At 43.4% G+C, this 22,199-nt stretch overlaps 8 protein-coding genes across 8 annotated transcripts; 4 read left to right on the plus strand and 4 right to left on the minus strand.

The window, feature by feature from the left end:
• Positions 1-558: 558 nt before the first annotated feature.
• On the plus strand, positions 559-4,575 carry L199_001546 (uncharacterized protein; the record flags this gene model as incomplete). Its single annotated transcript, XM_064887299.1, has 13 exons — positions 559-591; positions 714-952; positions 1,036-1,072; positions 1,136-1,274; positions 1,334-1,415; positions 1,477-1,731; positions 1,795-2,030; positions 2,088-2,126; positions 2,194-2,360; positions 2,414-3,023; positions 3,082-3,791; positions 3,864-4,041; positions 4,136-4,575. The coding sequence occupies 13 exons, from the start codon at positions 559-561 to the stop codon at positions 4,573-4,575; spliced, it is 3,165 nt and encodes a 1,054-aa protein (XP_064743371.1).
• A 657-nt stretch (positions 4,576-5,232) lies between these two features.
• L199_001547 (uncharacterized protein) lies at positions 5,233-7,331 on the minus strand (the record flags this gene model as incomplete). The annotated part of the gene is made up of 11 exons (XM_064887300.1): positions 5,233-5,268; positions 5,356-5,417; positions 5,564-5,677; positions 5,772-5,793; positions 5,874-5,886; positions 5,966-6,099; positions 6,215-6,396; positions 6,535-6,670; positions 6,754-6,765; positions 6,844-7,004; positions 7,178-7,331. The coding sequence occupies 11 exons, from the start codon at positions 7,329-7,331 to the stop codon at positions 5,233-5,235; spliced, it is 1,026 nt and encodes a 341-aa protein (XP_064743372.1).
• A 528-nt stretch (positions 7,332-7,859) lies between these two features.
• On the minus strand, positions 7,860-9,507 carry L199_001548 (uncharacterized protein; the record flags this gene model as incomplete). The annotated part of the gene is made up of 6 exons (XM_064887301.1): positions 7,860-8,240; positions 8,358-8,443; positions 8,606-8,775; positions 8,892-8,936; positions 9,089-9,220; positions 9,404-9,507. 6 exons carry the CDS (start codon positions 9,505-9,507, stop codon positions 7,860-7,862), a joined length of 918 nt encoding a protein of 305 aa, XP_064743373.1.
• Positions 9,508-10,132: 625 nt separating this feature from the next.
• L199_001549 (uncharacterized protein) lies at positions 10,133-11,785 on the minus strand (the record flags this gene model as incomplete). Its single annotated transcript, XM_064887302.1, has 7 exons — positions 10,133-10,186; positions 10,245-10,469; positions 10,531-10,606; positions 10,656-10,852; positions 10,906-11,007; positions 11,068-11,262; positions 11,333-11,785. The coding sequence occupies 7 exons, from the start codon at positions 11,783-11,785 to the stop codon at positions 10,133-10,135; spliced, it is 1,302 nt and encodes a 433-aa protein (XP_064743374.1).
• Positions 11,786-14,041: 2,256 nt separating this feature from the next.
• L199_001550 (uncharacterized protein) lies at positions 14,042-15,389 on the plus strand (the record flags this gene model as incomplete). Its single annotated transcript, XM_064887303.1, has 4 exons — positions 14,042-14,192; positions 14,328-14,976; positions 15,088-15,202; positions 15,339-15,389. 4 exons carry the CDS (start codon positions 14,042-14,044, stop codon positions 15,387-15,389), a joined length of 966 nt encoding a protein of 321 aa, XP_064743375.1.
• A 349-nt stretch (positions 15,390-15,738) lies between these two features.
• Positions 15,739-16,628, plus strand: L199_001551 (uncharacterized protein; the record flags this gene model as incomplete). Its single annotated transcript, XM_064887304.1, has 4 exons — positions 15,739-15,892; positions 16,066-16,193; positions 16,415-16,510; positions 16,590-16,628. The coding sequence occupies 4 exons, from the start codon at positions 15,739-15,741 to the stop codon at positions 16,626-16,628; spliced, it is 417 nt and encodes a 138-aa protein (XP_064743376.1).
• A 151-nt stretch (positions 16,629-16,779) lies between these two features.
• Positions 16,780-18,922, minus strand: L199_001552 (uncharacterized protein; the record flags this gene model as incomplete). Its single annotated transcript, XM_064887305.1, has 10 exons — positions 16,780-16,909; positions 16,967-17,036; positions 17,113-17,138; positions 17,210-17,262; positions 17,345-17,550; positions 17,661-17,769; positions 17,842-17,883; positions 17,962-18,206; positions 18,312-18,711; positions 18,800-18,922. The coding sequence occupies 10 exons, from the start codon at positions 18,920-18,922 to the stop codon at positions 16,780-16,782; spliced, it is 1,404 nt and encodes a 467-aa protein (XP_064743377.1).
• Positions 18,923-19,524: 602 nt separating this feature from the next.
• Positions 19,525-22,123, plus strand: L199_001553 (uncharacterized protein; the record flags this gene model as incomplete). The annotated part of the gene is made up of 8 exons (XM_064887306.1): positions 19,525-20,253; positions 20,319-20,762; positions 20,829-21,047; positions 21,123-21,254; positions 21,317-21,380; positions 21,440-21,565; positions 21,726-21,805; positions 21,893-22,123. 8 exons carry the CDS (start codon positions 19,525-19,527, stop codon positions 22,121-22,123), a joined length of 2,025 nt encoding a protein of 674 aa, XP_064743378.1.
• Between the last annotated feature and the right edge of the window lie 76 nt (positions 22,124-22,199).

Genomic DNA, 22,199 nt, shown 5'->3' on the forward strand with positions numbered 1-22,199 from the left:
TAATTACATTAGTTGTAAAGCGAACCTTTGATATAAAGGGGATTATTGTAGTATTGTAGTAAGCAAAGTATTGAAGTGTGATGTATACTATGCATTCACCTACCACATTCATCCCTAAGAATTCCTTATTTATAAGAGATCAGGTACTCTGAAGTTGTCACTAAACGAGAGAATAGCATTGGGCGTTTTTACCATACTTGGTCAATCGAGTGATAGGGGAAGTCCGTCTGAACACGAAATCTATACGTTTTTCAAAGATGACGGTGTCAGCATAGAACAGCAACCGAGAACCTCATAGATACGGCAGAAAGTAAATTGGACACTTCACCTATGATATTCTCTAAATAGCAGGCGGGGTCGGCAACGGAAAGCGGACATCGCCGCTTGTTGCGTGTTTCATCGTTTATCACCTTTTTGGGGTGGTTGCAGTTGAACTAAAAGGAAGATCCATCGACAACATATCTTTCGATTTGAAGGTGCGTTCGTCTTTCTATATACCCAAGCTATCATTTCTTTCGGAGATCTATACAACTGTAGAAACAAGTTGCAGAAGTCAACATGGAATTCTCGAATTTCGAGGGTGCTTCACAGGTATGTCCTACGCTTACCGATCAGATACGATTTCAACATTCTTTCCTTGCCACCGTATCTCGAATCTGTTAATGCCAGGGAAAGATCACTGATATAGATGTCTTGGTATATCTGATGTATAGTACGGCCCACAAGATGATGATCTCACATCAGTCTATTCAGCCGTACCCAACTCAGTGATCAATGGAAGCTCAAACCACAATCATCATCATCATGCTCCTTCAACGATAAATGGGGATTTTACCAGTCAGTTCAATGATCTGGGGATATCAGATCCTTCAAATGGGCTGAGATACGGGGATGACGAATTTGATGAGAGGGAGAGGGAGATGTTGGGTGCTGGAGTTGAACATGCTTGCGCGTGAGTATCTGTTTCAACTTTGTGATGCAATTTGAGAAAAGGAAGATCGAAACTGATCAATCGCTTATTTGGGCTTATCTCAGTTACTGCGGTATACATAATCCTCAATGTGTAGTAAAGGTGAGCTACATGTTTTTCCATGGTAGAAAGAGCGATATAGCTTATGCCATGCTTTCACAATAGTGCATGCACTGCAACAAATGGTTCTGTAATTCTCGAGGAAACACCTCCGCATCACATATTGTCAATCACCTGGTCAAAGCCAAACATAAGGAAGTAGTATTGCACAAGGAGAGCGCTTTGGGTGATACAGTACCAGAATGTAAGCTATGGACACACTTTCTCGTTCTGGTGGATAGCTAGTTGATGTCATTTTGATAGGCTATAATTGTGGAAGTAAAAACGTATTCATGTTAGGTTTCATTCCCGCTAAAAGTGATACAGTCGTTGTACTTCTCTGTCGGTGAGTTAACTCAGACATCCAAGGATTTAGTGCAACTCATTGATCGGTTTATATTTCGCAGACAACCCTGTGCCGCATTGACCAACTCGAGAGATATTAACTGGGATACCTCTCAATGGTCAGCTATCATCGATGATCGACAATTCTTATCTTGGTTGGTCAAAATTCCATCTGAAGCTGAACAATTACGAGCGAGACAGATCTCTTTGGCCCAAATCGCCAAATTGGAAGAATTATGGAGAGATAATCCTGATGCTAAGTTAGAGGATGCAGAAGCTCAGTCAGGTGAAGAGGAAATGCAACCTATCCTGTTGAGGTGAGCTGAAGCGATTGGGTGTGATGGACCTGAAATTACCATCAGCTGACGGAGATCACCTAGGTACGAGGATGCTTATCAGTATCAAAACATATTTGGGCCGTTGGTGAAGATAGAAGCAGATTACGATAAGAGAATGAAAGAATCGCAAACCGAGAATGATATTACCATACGATGGGATATGGGTTTGAACCAAAAGAGATTAGCATGGTTCTGTATGCCAAAATTGGAATCAGGAGAAGTCAGATTGGCTGTAGGAGATGAGCTGAGATTGAAATTCGTCGGTACGACTTCAGCTGGTATCAAGGGGATGCAAGCTTTCAATTCGAAAGGGTGGGGTGCAGGTAACAGTGAAGGCTGGGAAGGTATTGGAAGTGTCATCAAGATCCCTAACAGTGAGTCTAGCTCATGGTCACGTATCGATACGCAAAGCCTGTTGAGCTGATTATCATTGACATGCAGACGTCTCTGACGAGATTTGCCTGGAATTGAGACGAAACGATGGCGTACCTTCCGATTGTACCCATGGCTTCTCGGTGGATTTTGTCTGGAAAGCTACAAGTTTCGATAGGATGCAAGCGGCCATGAAGACATTTGCGATCGACGAGAAGAGTGTCAGCGGATATATCGTAAGCTGACTTATGACGACTTGTGTTAGGATCAAGCTTACTAAGTCATGTAGTACCACAAACTCCTCGGACACGAGCTCGAACCTCAAGTGTTACGTACTCAAATGCCAAAGAGGTTCTCAGCACCCAATCTACCCGAGCTGAATCACTCCCAAATGGCTGCTGTCAAGGCGGTTTTACAAAAACCTCTCAGTTTGATTCAAGGTCCTCCTGGTACTGGTAAAACAGTCACTTCGGCGTCTATCGTCTACCACTTAGCCAAGATGAACCCCGGTCAAGTCTTGGTCTGCGCACCTTCCAACGTAGCTGTCGATCACTTGTGTGAGAAGATTCACCAAACTGGTTTGAAGGTAGTCCGACTTGCTGCCAAGTCTCGAGAAGCTCTAGGGTCAAATGTGGACTTTCTTTCCCTCCACAATCAAGTAAACAATGCCGATACTCATCCCGAACTTCAGAAACTCATCCAACTTAGGAACGATCAAGGTGAATTGAGTCAGAGCGATGAAAGGAAATATAAGAGTTTGGTCAGAGCCTGCGAGAAGGATATTCTAAATGCGGCGGATGTTATTTGTACAACCTGTGTTGGTGCTGGTGATCAACGATTAAGTAAATTCAAGTTCAGGACCGTTTTGATCGATGAGGCTACCCAATCAGCTGAACCAGGTGGGCTATTCTTTAAACCTTTGTGTGCAGCCGAGACGAGCTGACTTCTATAATATAGAATGTATGATCCCTCTCGTCATGGGATGTAAACAAGCTGTCCTCGTTGGTGATCATCAGCAACTTGGCCCAGTCATCATGAACAAGAAAGCTGCCAGGGCTGGTTTATCTCAATCTTTATTCGAAAGACTTGTCATCTTGGGTAATCGACCAATCCGACTTCAAGTTCAATATCGAATGCACCCATGCTTGTCCGAATTCCCATCTAACATGTTCTACGAAGGTACTTTACAGAATGGTGTTACTGCTCCCGAGAGGCTCCGTAAGAACGTCGATTTCCCTTGGCCAGTCAGCGACACACCGATGTTTTTCCATCAAAATCTTGGTACGGAGGAAATTTCATCTAGTGGAACGTCCTTCTTAAACAGGACTGAGGCCTCCAATGTAGAGAAGATGGTCACCAAATTCTTCAAGTCGGGTGTACTCCCTTCTCAAATTGGTGTTATCACACCCTACGAAGGTCAAAGATCGTACATCGCAGCTTATATGCAATTGCATGGCAGTCTCAAGAAGGATTTATACAAAGAGGTGGAAGTCGCCTCTGTTGATGCTTTCCAAGGTAGAGAGAAGGATTATATCATTCTAAGTTGTGTTAGATCAAACGAGCATCAAGGTATCGGTTTCCTGAACGATCCTAGACGATTGAACGTCGCTTTGACCCGAGCCAAGTATGGTGTGGTCATTCTGGGTAATCCAAAGGTTTTGAGCAAGGTAAATTTCCAAACCAAATCAATCATCTCATGACTCGAGCTCAAGCTGACTTTCCATTTCGCAATTTTGTAGCACCCCCTTTGGTTATACCTCCTTACACATTACAAAGAGAAATCGTGTTTCGTTGAAGGTCCCTTGAGTAACCTACAACCTAGTATGATCCAATTCTCGAGACCCAAGAAATCTCTAGCAGCAGCTATGGATCCATTCAAGAGACGAGAGAGTCCTGCTGGAGAATACATGGACAAGAGTGAGTCGTGATAATCCGACTGCTCACCCTCTTCTCTATCCTAGCCAACACAGGCAAGTAGTCGAAAGCTCACGAATATCCTTTGCATCTTTAGATGTCGGAAGAGTACCTGGTCCAGCTGCTGGCCGATTCGATCCATCATACTATCGAACTCACAACACAATGTCATTCGTCCCATCCGACGCTCAATCAGTCATCTCCCAAGCCATCACCAACTCCGCATTCCCCCTATTCCCACCTGGCGGATCTAAACCCAAGACATATACGGGTTATGCATCCTCAGTGATTTCTCAACAACCCACCGATTCAGGATTAGGTTTACCATCCAATGGCAACTCCAAGGGAAACTTGACACCCGGTATTGGTGGAATCGGATATTCTCAATTTGATAGATTGGGAGGAGGCAAGAGAAGAGGTAGTTTCACGAGCGAGGCTGCCAGTGCGTCGATGTATGCCTACGGGTATAAAGGAGGGGATGGCGAGGATGATACATTGAGTGTTGCGCCGAGTCAAGCTGGAATGACAGAATTTTAGTCGGTCCAGGCTAGGAAAATAGAGAGCTGATTTGGACCGACACGTCAAACTCGACCAATCTGCTCAATCGATTTTGATCCACCGATATCGAAGATAATATCGTGTTGATCGATATCGACCTTGTTCATACACATAGACGAAAGGTTAAGCAATAGCTTGATTCGACTTTTGTGTATACGTTTCAAGATCAAGACCGATCAGCAGTGGTGTTAAGAAGAGATTAAAGGAGGAAAGTGCGAGGAGAAGAACTTAAGGCTGATAATTTTAGTGGGAATGTAGATAGGATCAGATAGTTACTTGCTATTCGTCATATAGGTATACATACATCTTTTGCTCACTCACAATCACCGCAATTTGTGCACTGCCCACTTTGCGAATAGGAATGCTAAGATTGAATATGCATAATGAAGAATGATACTCTCTGATTTTTTCCGTTGTTCTTTGTCTCCTTCCTGATCCATATTCAGTACAGTACAAAGCCCTTGCCAGAACTTCCAAGCTGTAAATCACCAAAACATTCTTCCTCGATAGACCAGCAAATGTCTATTGATTGTCCTTCTTCTCTTTTCCTCAAGAACCTTCAATCCCAGGAGCATCTAGATGTATACTCTCATTCGTATCCATTCCTCTTCGACTTGTTTCTTCGACCCTTTTCTACTAATTCCTGATTTTCTTGTATTGAGCCATAATCAACTATCCCCGTCAATGAATCAGCCATTACACTCTCACTCTCGTTGTTGTGCATTAACTAGTTGATGTTTTTTTTTTCATCGAACTCACCTCATTGAACACTAAAGTACAAATCGTATGGGGTGTGATCCTCAGGAAATGAGCCGTCGTACCTGCACAGAGTAAACACATGTAACTTGTCAGCTGAGGTTCAAATACAAAAACCCGATACCGTATGATGCAAGCATCGAATGGGATTTCTCCCGCACGAATGGATGGTTGGATGATGACTTTGATCGAGTACCAGTCGATGACTCACCTTTATACCATCCTGCAATACCTTCCGCCTTGAAAGTCTTCCATAAACAATCTATCGGCGATTGATATAATGCCCCTCGAACTTTACCTGTTATAGGATCTTTGATTGTGTTTTCTATTCAAAAGAATATACTATAAGCACTACCTCAAAGTAGATACGAGTTGAAACGGGAAGGATGATGTCCTTATTGAAACAGAAGTAAGCTCACGATTATACATTCTCGTTAGAGCCTGATTCCAGGTCAATTAGTTAGCTGTTTTATCCTGTGTATATTTTGCACTTCAAAGCCAGAGATGAGGTGTCAACTCACCGTATCAGCAGGTCTATGGATTTACATCCCGCAACAATCAGCTATGGTTCTCTCACATCCACTTGACGTTTGGGGAGTACACCCAAACTCACTGCATCATTATACAGACACAAACACCTGAAAGCGAACTGGCCAAGAAGAAAGTCCAGAACGAATCGTCTTTCATACCCCATTTAGTCAAGTAATGTTTTCCCAAGTTGTACGAAGGCAATTGTACGGATGATCCCTGTTGGCAAGGAGATATAAGCTCGAAACCGGAATAGTCCCCAATGTACATGAGAGACATTTGAATTATATTCTCTTCTTTTTCCCCGAAACAGCGATGGATCATCTCAACTCACCATAGCAGTCCTCAAAATAGCAGTATTCACACCTCTCCATAATCCTAAAATACCATCTGATTTCACTATCGTACTCAAAGCATCGTATGAACCCTTGTAATAATGCTGGGCACCAACCGGTAGAGCAGGCGAGTAAGCTTGAATACGAGCTTTGACCAAGAAAAGGGGGGATCCAAGTGCAGCTGAAGTCGAGCGAGAATCATCATCAGCGAATTATCCTTTACAGCATCGCACATCTACAGTAAGACCATTCCCCGGTAAGCTCTGTCTAGCTACAGGAGCTGTGGGCCATATCGAGGGTTCTTGTAAGGTTCACTCACCTCCTATGCACCCTGTGACTGCACCTGCTGCTATGGCGGTAGTCACAACTCCCTCGGTAGGTTTCCTACCTATCGCTCTATTGAATGTCCGTCTGACAGGCTCGTAGAATCCTAACCTCGATCCATTCAGAAGGATCTGCATGAAAAATTGACACATGAGCAATTCAGTTTTTCCATCTCATTATCCATCCAGATATCCAGATAATTTTGACGACTCACTTGATATCCGTACTATACATGAATACCAAAACAAACAAAACAACAAAATCATCAGCAACATGTGCATCATATGGTGAAGCTGTCACTCACAGCAGGTACCAAACCTCTCTGCAAACCTCTTATACCCTCGTTCTTCCACGTCTTGACAAACACATCAAACACATTGTTATATACCCTAGGAGCACCAGGGTTATGTCGCTGTAATTCACCTTGGAGCTGTAATCGGGTTTTCATCGTTTCTGGAATGTTGGCTAGTTATATCTCCAAACAAGTCAGCTACCTCCTCAACATCATTTCTTTATGGCAATGCGAAATAAGTATCAAACGGAATAGATCCTCCATCCAATAAAGAAAACGAGACATTATCGAGATCATAACGTTGTCTTTGTCGAGTTTCGGACTAGATGCGATACACTGCACTCACATATAGTCACCGCTCCGCATCCTGCCAATCCACCACATAAGAAACTTTCCGCTAATGTCAGAGGAGCCTGAACGGGCTTCGTTGGGGTCGGTACGGTCACGGGAGCAGGCTTCGTAGGTGTAGCTAGAGCAGCCTGAGGCGATGAGGAGGACATTTCGAGTCTGTCAAGAAGCTGAAGAACCTATTGATGATGCTATAATGTTATGAAGTATATTATAAAGCTGATATGTTCAATAACCACGTAGTTGCTTTTATCGTTTTTCAGAAATCCTTTTTACGTTGACCAGAAGACCGAAGAAGGCGATGAATTTGGAATCGTTCAATGATTAAGTGTTCGAGTGGACGTAGCTGGCGCAGAGACGAATGTAGCAAACTGTAAAGGAACGACCGGAAGGGGCTGAAGGAGTCAAGCTGGTTATTACAGAAGCTGATCTTCTGAGGTACTGTCAGATGTCGAGATGCAACAATTCGGCATTTACACTCTTATTACTCGATCTACTTCTCACTCGGATCTGGTCCCGAAGCGACAGTTGACATGCCTACCCAGGTGATCGACGCACGCCTACTGATGAGATCTGTCTATAAGTTATACATGCATACAGACCATCCCTATGATACATATATAGCAGTATATGCAGTGTAATGTATGGTACGGCCGTCACGCTTGTCATACTATATATGATCACTGCAGCAACCATGGTCTCTCCTTCCAGAATCCATCTTTGATTATATCTTCATGTAAAACCACTATCTCTCCATCAATACCTTCGTAAGGTTTGACTTTCTTGACTTTCTTCTCTTTCCGTATAACCCCATTAATTCTAGCCAATGAGGCACTATCATCTTCTACTGATCCAGCTGCAGGATCGTCGATTGATATGTTCGATATACCAGGTGTATTGGACTCTTCGATCTTTTGCTGTTGCTGTTGCTGTTGATCGTCGACCAAAGTCGCAGGCCTTCTCACACATATACTTCCTTTCCTATACTGTTCAGGCAGGTTATTATAGTTTATACCATAGTTCGAGTACAAAAGTTCGTTCTTATCTTTTGAGTCTGTCCCCTAAGCATTCGAGTACCCAACAAGAGTTGTGTGATACGTCAGTACACAGTATCCTACTTCATGAAAGTCGAGTACCGATCTCAGATGAGAGATACAGTAGGATGGGATCACACTCACCTGCAAGGTCTTATTGGCTTGTGTGGTCGATTGACCATCTTTCACCAGTGCCCAAAAAGCAGTATTGTACAAATTATTTATATGAGCTGGAATGAGGAGAAAAACAGATAAATTAGAAAAATCACATTTACAGTTGATATGATGGTTGCTCCTGATTTCGGAATGAAGAACCCTCTAATCCCAAATTCTCTTTTTACCCTCTGGGCCTCGATCACCACAACCTAATGCGTAAGAGAAACCCAACTCACTATCAGCCTGCCTCCAAGCGAAATAATCCCTTATTTCCTTCTCACCAGGATACACAATCACTCTACTATCAAAACTTGGTGGATACCTCAAGAGGTTATTGGGGAAATATGATAACCAGTGAAAGACGTATGCAGAGGTGAAGAGAGATACGATGGACGATGATATTTTACTATAGTAAAATCACATCGTCAGTGTTTATGTTAACGAGAAAAGACGGAATATAGGCAAAGATATGGGTATTGGCTGGATGACGAAGACGAAAAATAAGATTATAACATCACATACCTCCGACGTCTGTTATACAATTTCGTATTCTTCTTCAACAAGAAACTATCATTGTGGAAAATCAAGTATCAGCATGCTTGAGATACCCCTAATCGATAGATCATCAAATATGCGATTTGGGATTTCCCTTCATTTTACATAGAAATGCTACTTTTCACATGACATGACAGGTCGTCAATCTGTCAAACTCAACTCACCTATACTCATCACTCTCTCCAAAAGCCATAATCACATCTTTATATTCATCCAACACCGTCTGAGCTGCTTTATCCATTAGATCCAACGCTCTCTTATCATTTGGTTTTTCGAAAGCATGAGTATCTGAGAATCTACAGGGATGAAAAGTGGTAGATCAGCTCGCAACCTTCGCAGAGTGAGCGAAGGCATGTCAACATCATATATATATATATATACGTGATTTGCTGTGATTTGACAATCTAGTGATATAGGATGTGAAGCACCAGTGGGACCAGACCATATCCCACTTATGCAGAACCAGACACATCACTCACTTGTGAAACCCCCTTCCATCTATTCTGACCACTATGAACGTCCCAGGCATGAGCGGATCAGGTAGTTCGTAGTTCCGAACATATTCGAATCGTGATTTTGCCATGTCGTATTGCGATTGAATGGTTTTGTTGCACGACCTGATTCTGTGTCGCTTGATCCTGCAGCGGAGTTCTCTCCTGCTCAGTATTAAGAATTGTGATCCATCAAGATATTCTCTATAATAGTGAGCGCCCGAAAAGAAGGATGAAATGTTGAATCTTGTCAACAATCCTCCTTCACTCGCTTACTTTCCCACGGTACGGCAATCAACCTGTAGTCAAAACATCATGAAAATCATGCATCGACCTATCTATCCATTGTTCAAAACCTAGCCAATCTCAACAAGTAACCCATGCTTCATGCTACCATGCGCTACAGGAGACTTGTATCATCCAATCGAGTACGGAATCACGGTGTCAATCAGATCGATCTCAGGTCACAAGACAAGAGACGCTACCGTGTCAAGAAGATCAAATAAATCATTTACACACATCGAAGGTGGTGAATACTGTCTATCAGTAAATTAGTGGAGTGGAATAAGAGTGATCGTAACAAGAGACGACATAAGATATATCAATTAATAAGTATATATATAAACAGGGAGAATAAGGCATATCAACGTTAATCTAATCAAAATCAGTCAAATCAGACGGAAACCGTAACCGAAACGAAAAGAAAGAAGAACAATTCTAAGCGGCTGCAGAAACGACAGGAGCTGTAGGTGTCGTTCCACTTGGTTTAGGCTATACATCCCTTCATCAGCGTGTGATCTACCACAGACACTATAAGCAAGCCACTCACCTCCTCTTCAAGCTTTAAAGGCTCAGTGGAGACTGGCTTCTCGAGTTGGGGAGCCTCTTCGGAAACAGGGGCAGCAGCAGCGGTCTCACCCTCAGCAGGCTTGGCGGTATCTTCTTTAGGAGTCTCTTCTTTGGGAGAAGGAGGACCGTGAGTCTTCTTGATCTTGAAGATGTCACCGATTCGGGCGGAAAGACGTCGGTGAGCTTTGAGGTTGGGTTTGGGGGCCTAAGATACCATATTCAGTCTAATATCTCTAGCCTGTTGATCGTCACCGACATGGACTCACCTCTTCTTTGGTCTCTTTGGGAGCTTCCTCGGTGGCAGCAGCAGGAGTTTCGGTGGCGGCGGCAACAGGAGCCTCACTACAAGGATATTAGCTCAAGCTTTGCATCACTACCAATCACCACTTACGTTTCTTTAGGAGCCTCAGCAACTGGCTCGGCGGCGATTGGAGCGGCTTCAGCTACAGGAGCAGGAGCCTCGGTGGCAGCAGGAGCGGGAGTGAGCTCGACAGCAGGAGCAGCAGCGGCGGTCTCGGATGACTCAGCGACAGGGGCAGAAGCTTCAGCAGCAGGAGCAGCTTCGACAATTGGGTCGGCTTTCTCAGTCTGTGCCCTACCGTCAGCTCTATACATGAACTTACATTCAAGACTGAACTCACCTTAGGGGTCTTCTTCTTCTCCTTCTTGGGAGATTTCTCCTTGTTACCAAATAGTTTGGCGAAGAAACCTTTACCTTCAGCTTTGGTCTTCTCAACCTTTTCCTGTGATATCAGCAGGTATCAGTTAGAATTACTCCCAAAATTCAAGCATTAATCACCTACCTTGGCAGCGGATTTTTTTTCCTCTTTCTTCTCTTCCTTGGTTTCAGCTGGTTGAGCAGCCTCCTCGGGGGTAGCAGCGGTCTCGGCGGTCTCGGCTGGTTTATCAGCTTGAGTACCGTCGACTTTGGTAGCAGCGTCAGCTTCCGTGTGGGAGGTACCGGCTTCAGCGTGAGTTACGGTTGGTTGCTTGTTGACCTGAATGCATATTCGTTAGATCCAATGCGATGTTACGATATAGATAAGGCAGAAAGCACAGAGTACTCACGTCATCTTTGAGGGGTTCAACGACAGAAGTAGCAGCAACTTCTTCAACCGGAGGAACATCAGCGTTGAGAGTCTCCTTGACTTCCTCTGGGGTAGGGACTGTCTCAGCGGCCGGGGTCTCAGCGACAGCAGGGACCTGCTCGTTCTCAACCAAAGGTTCCGTTTCGGTTTCAGAATGAGGTTCAGATCCAATTGTTGGAACGGGTTCCGATTCGATGACCACCACAGGAGGTTCAGGTTGAGTTTCGGTAGGAGTAGATTCAGATTCGGGTTGAGGTGTGGTTTCAGGTTTAGGTTGTTCAGTGACGACCGTTGAGGTTTCAGGTTCGGTTTGAGGTTCAGTGGTAGTTTCCGATTGAGGTTGTTGTTCGGATGCAGGAGGTTTCGAAGAGGAAGAAGCGACACCAGCGAGGTTGGTGTGAGTTATAGATGAGATCAAATCGAGTAAAGCCATTATGTATGTTCAAGGTGGGTGAGTGGGTATGCGCGGTGTGTCAAGAGGGGACGTGCGAGTGCGGAGCGGTAGTAGTTATTTGGGATCAAGTTGGTTGATGGGCAAATAAATTATAAATTAGGACAGATACTTGGTCAGCTGATCGTTACGACTATGTATGTGTGTTATGGATATGTATGTCGTTGAGAAATGATATGAACAGGGATGGTAGTAACAAAGACGAGTTGAGAAAAAGGACAAAGGGAGATGAATATGAAACGCTTAAACAACAGGGAAACAAGGCGTGGAGAGGCGGGAATCGCTTGTTGTTCTCGTTGAAAGCAGCATCGGTGTAGTGAGAGATAAGGGCTCACAATAAAGCTATATGCCCATGAATGAATAAAGAAGATAGGAACGGAAAGAGACAAGGTTGAATATTGTGATATTGAGTGGCGAGACATTCTCGGTTCAATGATTCTGATCAAGGCTGTCTATAGAAACCCCTGGTTGAGAGGAGTATCCAACTGTACCAGCATATAACAACAAGCCCAGGCTTAATATACGGAACAGAGGGAATAAAAAAGACTCACTTGTTTGTTCTCCTCGGTAGACATGTTAATTGGTGGATCTATCTGATTGAGATTGATATGGAGAGTAAGAGGGAGGGAGTAAGGTGTATGTGAATATATGAATGAGCGTGTGAGAGGAAGTATATATATCACTTGTTTATGGTGTTAAGTTGATACGATAATATAATTAGAATAACGATGAATCACAGGATAGGATGAAAAAGAGAGATGGGAAGAGAAAAGAGAAAGAGAAGAAAGAGGAGATGGAAGACAAGGTTGTATAATGAATGGTGTATAGTATGGGAGTACGATGATGCGCTTGGGTACTTCTTCTGTATTGGGTGGCGGATATCTTCACACAGTGCTGTTACTCTGGATGGTAGAAAGGGGTAAAGCGTCAAATAGTCAGGAGATCAGTGCATCGAATGCATAGCTCATACGACCAAAGGAAGCTACGTTCAACTAACAACAAATCGGATTATTCCGTTCTATTCCTTCCAATACCTTAAGCCGCAGTACTCATATACTGGGTTATCTCACTTGCCCAGAAAATGATCGCATACAAGCCATAGAACCATATTGCATTCACCTGTGTAAACGAGATCTGAGTGTTGTTTTGTTTACTGATGTGACCATGAGAAATTTCGTTTGGGAAAGTTGTTTTGAATTAACCTATGTTTACATTTGGGTGGCGAATCTTAGATAGAGACTAAGTTGAGGTGTTTTACGCAAGTTGACCATATGAACCCTTAGATAAGAAGAGATCAATGCGTCAAACAAGGCATGAGAGCAGAGAAAGAAAGAAGGAACACCTGTGATGATGAATAGGAACCAAATACCAAGATTCAAAAAATCGAAAGATCTTACCGCACTAGTCGTCCCTGAACTAAGAAATAGGAACAAACAAAGCACGGGACCTGTTCACCTTCTCGTTGAGCACCCACCACCAATTGTTCTGTCAACTCACTCGTGATTGCGAGATCGGTGCGTGCTTACTTTACTTGCAAGATGAAACGCACAACAAAAGGCAGCAGGATGAAAAGTCCCTGGTAGTTATGGCAACAATAGCAAGCTCATCGAGTGAACCAGAGTCAATGATATGCAAATTGCAGTTGAGGCGATCGAACGTCGATTCAAATGAATCAAATATGGCATGACGGACGGATTTCACGCGAAATGTCATGATGTGCATGAAGAGTGAGTTCTCATCGTTTGCTCACAATGAGCAATTCAACACCGTTGATTGTATGATCCCAGTGAACCTTCCATCTGGATTGTACACTTCCCATCATGCGCTATGAAGCATTTCTCACTGCTATTCAGCTCTCATGATGTTCTGTAAGAATCTCTCAACTTCAACCTTGCACGAGGGACAGCTGATCGGACACAACACTGACTGATCCAAAACAAGATTCGAGATTTGTCCCCCCGCCTTTGCACTGCACTGATGGAGTGTGTGCATGAAATGATCAACATGACGTGTGTTTATTCTCTTGCCCATTTCTCTGGCTTACATTTGTTTGATTGCAGAGGCAGGCATTTTATCACGACTCATCGTGTGATTTCGATCCATCTTTTCCTTCTCTTCTTTTTGTACTCTGCTTATGTCCATCCATCCATCTGTAGATCATACTAATATCAACACAGAAAACTCACTACCTAACTGACCGAGGACTTTTGAAGGAAGAAAGGTTCATCAATTCGAATCATGTCCTTCGTACCTCCTCCAACTTCACCACTGACCTACGGATATACCGATCACATCGTACATTCCATCAACAAGGTAATTATCGCCTTACGAGTCTTCCCAGCAACAGATGACGGGACAAAAAGACCGTGGCTGATCTGGGTTCACGGAGGTGAGTTGAGTGCACCATAACCATCCTATCTTCCTCCTCAGACTATGATATCCAGTTCATTCTTCCGCCTCCTCTTCTACACCTTACACTCAGCCTCAAATCAAGAACTCACTTAAGATCCATAGTTGACTATAGGCGCATACATCGCTGGAAAACACTTCAACCCTCCCCTCTTCCTGCTCCCAGCATTCCACGATCAAGCAAACTACCACATCGTCACATTCTCCCACAGATCACTACCCCAAATTTCTTTCCAAGACATGTGGGACGACATCACCTTCCAATTCCACTGGTGTCTGACCAACCTCCCCTCATTCATCGGAGAAGATAAGATCGATATGGATAATTACGGTATAGGAGGTGATTCATCAGGTGGTCATTTCGCTACATCAACAGGATTTAGATTATCTCACACATCACCGCCTAAGGTCATTATCAGTTTGTATGGAGTTGTCAACCCCCTCGATCCATACTTTGAACAAGAATCGGAAGATGGAATCACACCTGATTATGGTACACCACCAAATGTTTTGACGAGGATGTTGGAAGATCGTGAGAAATCACGAGCTAGGATATTCGCTCCGTGGAACTGGGAGATGCCACCTACCCTCACACCTGAGCAATTAGAAGCTTACTGGGGATATAAGTATGAAATTACCGAGGAAGATAAGAGAAGGATGGATCTGAACAATCGTATACACCAAAAGGGGATGCGAATGAATTTGTTATTCAGAGAAGAAACTTTTATTTGGAAAGAGAGATATGTAGAAAGAGTGAAGAAGTGGTCACTATTCCATTTGATCGATACTCTTCCCGATCCCTACCAAGCTAACGATGATGGCCAGGAAAGGAAGGTTTAACCCCCTATTTGTGTTCTTCATGGAGATGAAGATAGGACCGTACCGGTTGAGCGAAGTAAGAGATTTGCTGAGGGTTTGAAGAAGAAGGGTGTGGTGGCGAAGGAGATTTATCCAGAAGGTAAAGGACATACCTTCGATTATGTCATTACTGTAAGTGTACTACCTTAATCATCTCATCTTTCGATATAATACCTAACCACATCCTCGATCTCTGATTTTCATATTGAAAATTTGCGTTGGCTGACTCTTTATCATGCTGCGGGGACCCAACGACGAAGGTTGGAAGGAGTATATCCAGCCTCTCATCTCATTTGTCAAGATCCATCTTGAGGAATGAATTATTGCAAAACCGATTTTGCCTTGATCTAGATTGTATGTGTATTGAAGAGAGTCCTGTTGTACATATATGAAACCGTTTGCAAGGATAGAAATTGTCATATGCATATAGCGAGCGAGAGATCATAACAATACTATCCAGAGATGGCCTGGTTTTGTAATTACGTAATGACACGTTAAATCGCCTCCAATGTTTTCACTTTTTTGCTTTCGAGCAAAGATAGAATTTCAAGCTGTCTGCTACAAATTCTGCTAGCACCATATATCCAAAAAGCATATAAACTTACACCCATCGCACCTACCATCTCATTTTTACTGGATCCAAGATATCCTCCGCTGGATTAGACGGTATGGCTCCTTCGAAATCAACAACATCAAGGGTATCAGCCCACCGTATAGGTTCATTACTATTCTGTCCTGCGTGCGGCACGCTATTGGATTTACCTAGAGATGATCAGGACGAGATTGCATGTCATCAATGTGGGAGGAAAGAACCTGCTTCTTGTGAGTGGATGATATCTTTGTCGATGACAAATCATCAGATCTCGATTATGCGAGGCAACCATACCATTTTGCATATCAAGATATACCAGACGAACTGTACTTCTCCTCGGCATATCAGTTAGGCATTTTACAAAGATTTTGAGCTGATCTCTTCCTCAATTCCCAATCCGTAGCCTACGAGAACCTTCCTACCAAGACATACTCCTCACCGAACGCTTTCCCAAGTGAACTACGATCGAAGCGAGCTTTGGTGCAGAATAAAGTGAATGACGGCGAGGCCGCGAAGGATAGGGATCCAGTGGTGAGTGTTTTGGTTGTGCTGCAGTGCACATGATGAATAGAAGTGGGAGTTGGTATGGAAACATAGTCGTAGAGCGTGAAGGAGTTGTCGAATGTGGTCATTAGGGACAACCAAATGAACTCAACAGAAAAAAGAAAAATCAGATTGGATTCTCGGTTTTCCCTTATACATCGACATTTATTGTTTTTACTGATCACATCGTGTCCATCTCATCTTTACAGGCCCAAGAGAAATGTCAGAAATGTGGTCATATAGGGTTATCATACAAGGAGATGCAACTTCGATCAGCGGATGAAGGTTCGACGATTTTCTACAAGGTGAGTTAATGATATTGCACTCTTGAGCTCTCGACCATTGCGAATAAATGCTAAATCGTTCTGTGATCTTGTATTCTAGTGTTTGAATTGTGGTGATCAAACATCTACCAATAATTAATCGCCCAGTCCTCATCACTCATCATCTGCTAATTCAATGTAATATCAACATACACTATCATTGTATAATCAATTCATGCATCTATATCAAATATACAGATATATATGTCTAATACTCTACATCCGAGACTATCTCTACAGTATCTCTAACTCTATCGCGCGATCTCTTTCTCATCAACTTTTTTCATCTCTTCCCATTTCTCCCGCATATTTTCCCTCTCTTTATTCCTTCGCTGGTAGACTACCGTTATTGCTAACAAGGCCATCCAAACCACCAACCAGCTATTGAGGAAAGAAGCGTCATCAACATCCGTTTCGAAACGCTTTGGCAAGACTTACCCTAAATTCACGGCAAAGTTCTGTGCGTAATGGTTCTTGGTACCGAAGATAACGCATTTCGCCATATCCACTACAATCCATCAAACCAAAGTGAGCTGATATTACTGAATCGAATGATACTGATTGTTTGTGCATTGATGACTTACCTAGATTCCATACAGGTGTAAAGTATCTGTACACCGACAAAACAACGTCAGCATGCTATTCAACTTGTACATCATATCTATATGAATGCGGACTTACCCATATCGATAGAACGTAGCCATGTCAGCAACATCCAAGAATGCCACCGTGACCTATCCAATACATACAATCAGCAACCCAAACTCACGATTCGATTGGTTTAGAGATATGAGAGTCGAGGTGGGATTGACTTACATTGAATATTACCCAGAAAATCAAGAAGAAAGGGAAAAAGGGACCCAGCCACAAAAACATCGTTTCCATTACGAAACCCAACGCAGACATTGTGATCCAATCTGCCATCCAGTAAACAACAAATCCACCTTTACCGAATTTCCGACTGAAGTCAATGAGGAATGCTAGTGATACGAGGGAATAATGTAATGATAACCAGAGATATGCTATTTACCCACCACCCAAGTTTTCATTCAAATCAGCAATCTCATACTGCATACTGTGAAGAAGAAGTGAGGGAAGCAAGAGGATTTCAATGGCGGTAGTCCGGGCTTACCTATGAATGGGACTAGTAATTTAATTAGTACTTCTGAACTCATAGTCAAGGAATCTTGGATCAAAGGTAATCCTTGGTTATTCCAGGTTACAGAGATCAAGAAGGTGAACTAACAGATCACCACCAAAGGATGAGCTTTTTGATACTAGGATTGTTAGATCTATATAGACAGAACACTTACGATGATCAGGTAGACCGTTCCGACAGTTGTAGAAGCGATACCCTTTTGTTTCGGATATACCCAATTTCAGCTAGATCCGCAGACCAAGTTTCATCTTGTAGATAAGAGGATCCCACTCACGGCAAGCTGATCGAACGGTCTAAGATTATGGAGATTATAGTTGAACGGACCGACAACAGCTCCAGCCTGAGCACCAGTCGTCAATACCGCAGAGGCATTACCCAAAGCCAGTATCTGAGAGGCTAATTCGGTAGCTGCGCTGTTCCCTCCTGTAGTCATTACCATCGACGCTATTCTTGCTACGTATTGGTTACCAGCATAAAAATTTCGCGCTTCTTCATACAGGAACGTCATAGCTCCACTAGCTATATGATTGGAAAAGCAAAGCTCTCAGTATTTGCAGTGGTAAAAAATGACTGAATTCAGAGTTCGTCTTGATGGTGGGATACCAAATGATTCATCAAACTCACGCTCCCACATCAAACCTTCGGTCAGTCCCCTCCATACCCCACTGGTAGCATTACTATTCACTATCAAGACCCCCCATACATCCTGGTTCAATACCCTTTCCTCAGCGTATGCATAAGGATCGATCCCTTGACCCGTGGACGTTAATCTGAATTGCTGTAAAGTCGATTGATCAGACTCGTACCATCCCAAATGAGGTTCCGTAGATAGACTATCCTGAATGGCGGTCTTGATAGCTGGGCCGAGTATAGCGGGATGAGCGACTGATCCATAAGGAGAGGCACTTGAGTCTAGGTCGACTACCTCGATTGAGAAGTGCGTAGATCGAGAGGTTTGCAGGTAGTAGGATCCAAAGTAGATGGATAGGAAGAGGAACATGAATATCGTGATTAGACCGAATGTCTAATTTGTCAATCGACGTCAGTATGTCATCGAACATGGTCTGTTTACCATCTGGTAAAAGGAGATTCAGGTATTTACAATTACTTACCATGAAAGTCAATTTGGCCCATTCTTTCTTTCCATCTTTCAAATCCTTTGAGAAGAATCCAACTCTCGATTTCCCATCTGGTGTCTGCTTCGACCTAAAGACTTCTCTAAGGGAAGGTGACATGATGGAAAAATAGTTGAAGGGGAGGAATCAGTACTCTTATAGATCAATTGTGTTGGTGAGTTGATTGATGGGAGGTTCTACTGTGATTTGACAGCTCTGATTGCAGACCATCAGCTAACTTGAACAACAGCACAACTGACACTCAAGGATGTAAACAGGTCGTTCACAAAATACCTTGCAGGCGAAGCACATGTTTTCCTTTCGTGGTCTCTTAACCGGAGACTGACGTCGTTTTGTTAAACCTCTTTAACGTTACGAGATACCCAAGTTCAGATCGCGATCAAATCGCTGGAATCTGCTCCAGGAGGGAAAAAGTAAAAATAGACGACGAAGACCGGTTAGTAACTGAATGACGTCAGGAACCAAATAATTCGTCCAGATCGAGAAATGATTTTCGGCATCTGCTAGCCTTCGATATGACGATGAAGAGATGCAAGATATCGTAAGCAAGTTATCGCTCGTATGGGTGATTGAGATCAGTGCAAGTGGACATCATGAAAAAGTGATACTGTCAGTGTCAATTTCCTATCCTGCTATTGAAGTATCACCTCGAAATCCATTCGTTCAAATAGGGATTATCGACAGTCGGAATCTCATATACAATGGCCACTCTCCAAGCGCCAGCATTAGGTAGACCCCTATCATTCCCTCGTCCTCCTCATCATCAAGAGACAACCACCACCCAGGATGATCCCGCACCACGACCAATTTCAACAAGCCAATTCACATCTATGCCTCTGAGAGACGAGTCTGGATCAGTGAGAGACACGAGTACAGAAGACAACCATTCTCTGGCAAACACATTTGGAACTATCGATTTACTTCGAAACAGGAACTCGCAGATAGAGCCTATAGCTGGTGCACAAGGGACAGTCTCACCTTCTTTCCCTAGTCAGGGAGTGATAAGTCAGACCCAATCGGATCAAAGTCAACCTCCATATCAAAATGCTCTTTTGAACACTACAATTGATCGATCCGCTGCGAGTAAAGTGCCCATACTCAATACTCATAATCATTCGGACCCAGTAGACAATGAAAGAGAAGATTCATCCTCTTCCGCGACCATGCACAACCGCCCATCTTCTTCCTCTTCACCACCAGACCAATCGGACCTCCGTGATCCCTCGAAGAAACGACTGAATCAAGCTGGAATATTAGTCGGATCGGCTTCGGGAGCAGGTATAGCCGCCAGACACCTGTTAGCAAATCGACATGATCAGGTGGGTAAAGAAGGTGGTAGACCGCCTAGAGGGTATGAACAAGTTGAAGTCTCGGACAAATGGGGGATTGGTTCTAAGAATATCAAAGAAGCTAGATGGAAAGCTGTCAAGGTGAGTTCATGAACACGATATGCAACGAGCTGTAATGACTGATCCTTGATATGCAATATCAACAGAAAGGAGCAGTGCTATACGGCTTCATCACCATCTGGTTATGGATTTGTTTATCGATATTCTGGGGATCAACCTATCGTCTGACTTCATTCCTACCTTCACTTACCGTACATGTAATACCCTTTGACACTCCTTCATCCACCTCGTTTCTGAACGGTCCGATCACTCAACAAATGACGTACGTGGCCAATGAGCCTCCTTCGGTGGTCCATCTAGGCTATGAAATAAAGGATCCGTCCAATTACCCAAATGGCCTTGAAGACGTTAGGAGAAGTATAGTCGCTCAAGAGTGCTGGGCAGCTATTGTTGTTAATGCCAACGCCTCGTCGGGCTGGACGGACGCACTGCAAAATGGCGATGCATCTTATGATCCAACTGGGGCGATTGGTATTTATTACTCTGGGGCGAGGTTTTATCAGGTCGTACTGCTTTACTTTGATTCTTTGGTAAATACATTTTCAAACCATCTCTTTTGCTTGACTACTATGAAAGCTGATCAACGGGATTAACAGATCACTCGAGACTTAGCAAACCCTCTGGCAACAGCCCGTTCACAAGCTCTGGAAGCATTTATGGGATCAGCTAGTACCAATCCTACTTTACTCACCAACGCAGCTAGGGTACCACAGGCTGTAGGAGTAGGATTCGGTTATACGATATTTGACGTTAGACCTATTCAGAATGGAGCTTGGGCAGGTGCAGCTCCCATGGAAGCTAGTTTGATTTACTTTGTGAGTGGCTTATATCCAAAGACAAGGGTAGAAGGATGGTCAACTGATGGGTACTGTGTGCTACATGGCTTTTAGATCATCTTTGCTTTTTACCTCTGCTTGTTTGGTGGTATAGCACGGATGAAATCTGGATTGAACTCAACACTCAAGATGTCTTCTATGTTCGGGTTGAGATTGGGCTGGCCATTATTGGCTTATTTCTTCATCGTAAGTTGTGTGACACTATCTACCTGTCTTTGCTATGACACGACCTGATTCGACGGATATAGTCATTATGGCAGACTTTGGTCGTTCGAGCATGGCAAATACCCTTATCAGATCATCTTGGAAGAGGTAAGCAATCCCATCTGAATGACTCAAAAGTCATGTTGTTATGCTGATTTGTTTTCCAGCTGGATTTGTTACTCTCTGGGCTTTGAACTATGTTACCATCATCGCAGCGGGATTCGCAATGGAGACGATGCTGGCTTTAATTGGTATCGCATGGTTACCTTTCTTCCTGATATTGTGGATTATCCGTGAGCATATCAAATCACTGTTCGAATCTTGCCGTATTTTCGCTCATTCATTATACTTTTATGTGGGTTCTGTTGTCGATTAGTGAATATCAGTAAGTCACTTCCAGTAAAATGAGACATCAAGTGATCCGTCTACTAATCTTTCATTGTCTTTCTTTAGCCTCATCGTTCTACCCTATTGAACTGATGCCGAACTTCTATCGTTTCTTGAGATGGATGCCATTCGTACATAACGTGGAGGTGAGTTGACCTCCCACCAATGATTAGGTCTTCTTCCAAGTGTAAGTGCGTCAGCTCATGACCTTTGATACATTTGATGGTAATTAGGCATACAAGATCATCGCATATGGCACAGACCTCCAACATCGATTGGGATTACATTTCGGTATAATATTTGCGGTCATCGGAGTGGAACTGATTTGTTTCCCTCTTGCCTTGTTGTTTGAGAGGTGGAAGAGTGATAGAGATCAGAGAAAACAGGTTGAACAGAAGAAGAAAGAGGATGAGGATAAAGGCAAAGCTAAGGAGAAAAAGAGAGATGGCAATGGTGAAGCCTGACATGATCGAATGTTAGACAATAGACACGTTAGAGTTACATTATTCAGTGAAAGTGTACCATCATAATACTGTACAA

Source organism: Kwoniella botswanensis, chromosome 1 (genome assembly GCF_036426115.1).
Source record: "Kwoniella botswanensis chromosome 1, complete sequence".
NCBI lineage: Eukaryota > Fungi > Basidiomycota > Tremellomycetes > Tremellales > Cryptococcaceae > Kwoniella > Kwoniella botswanensis.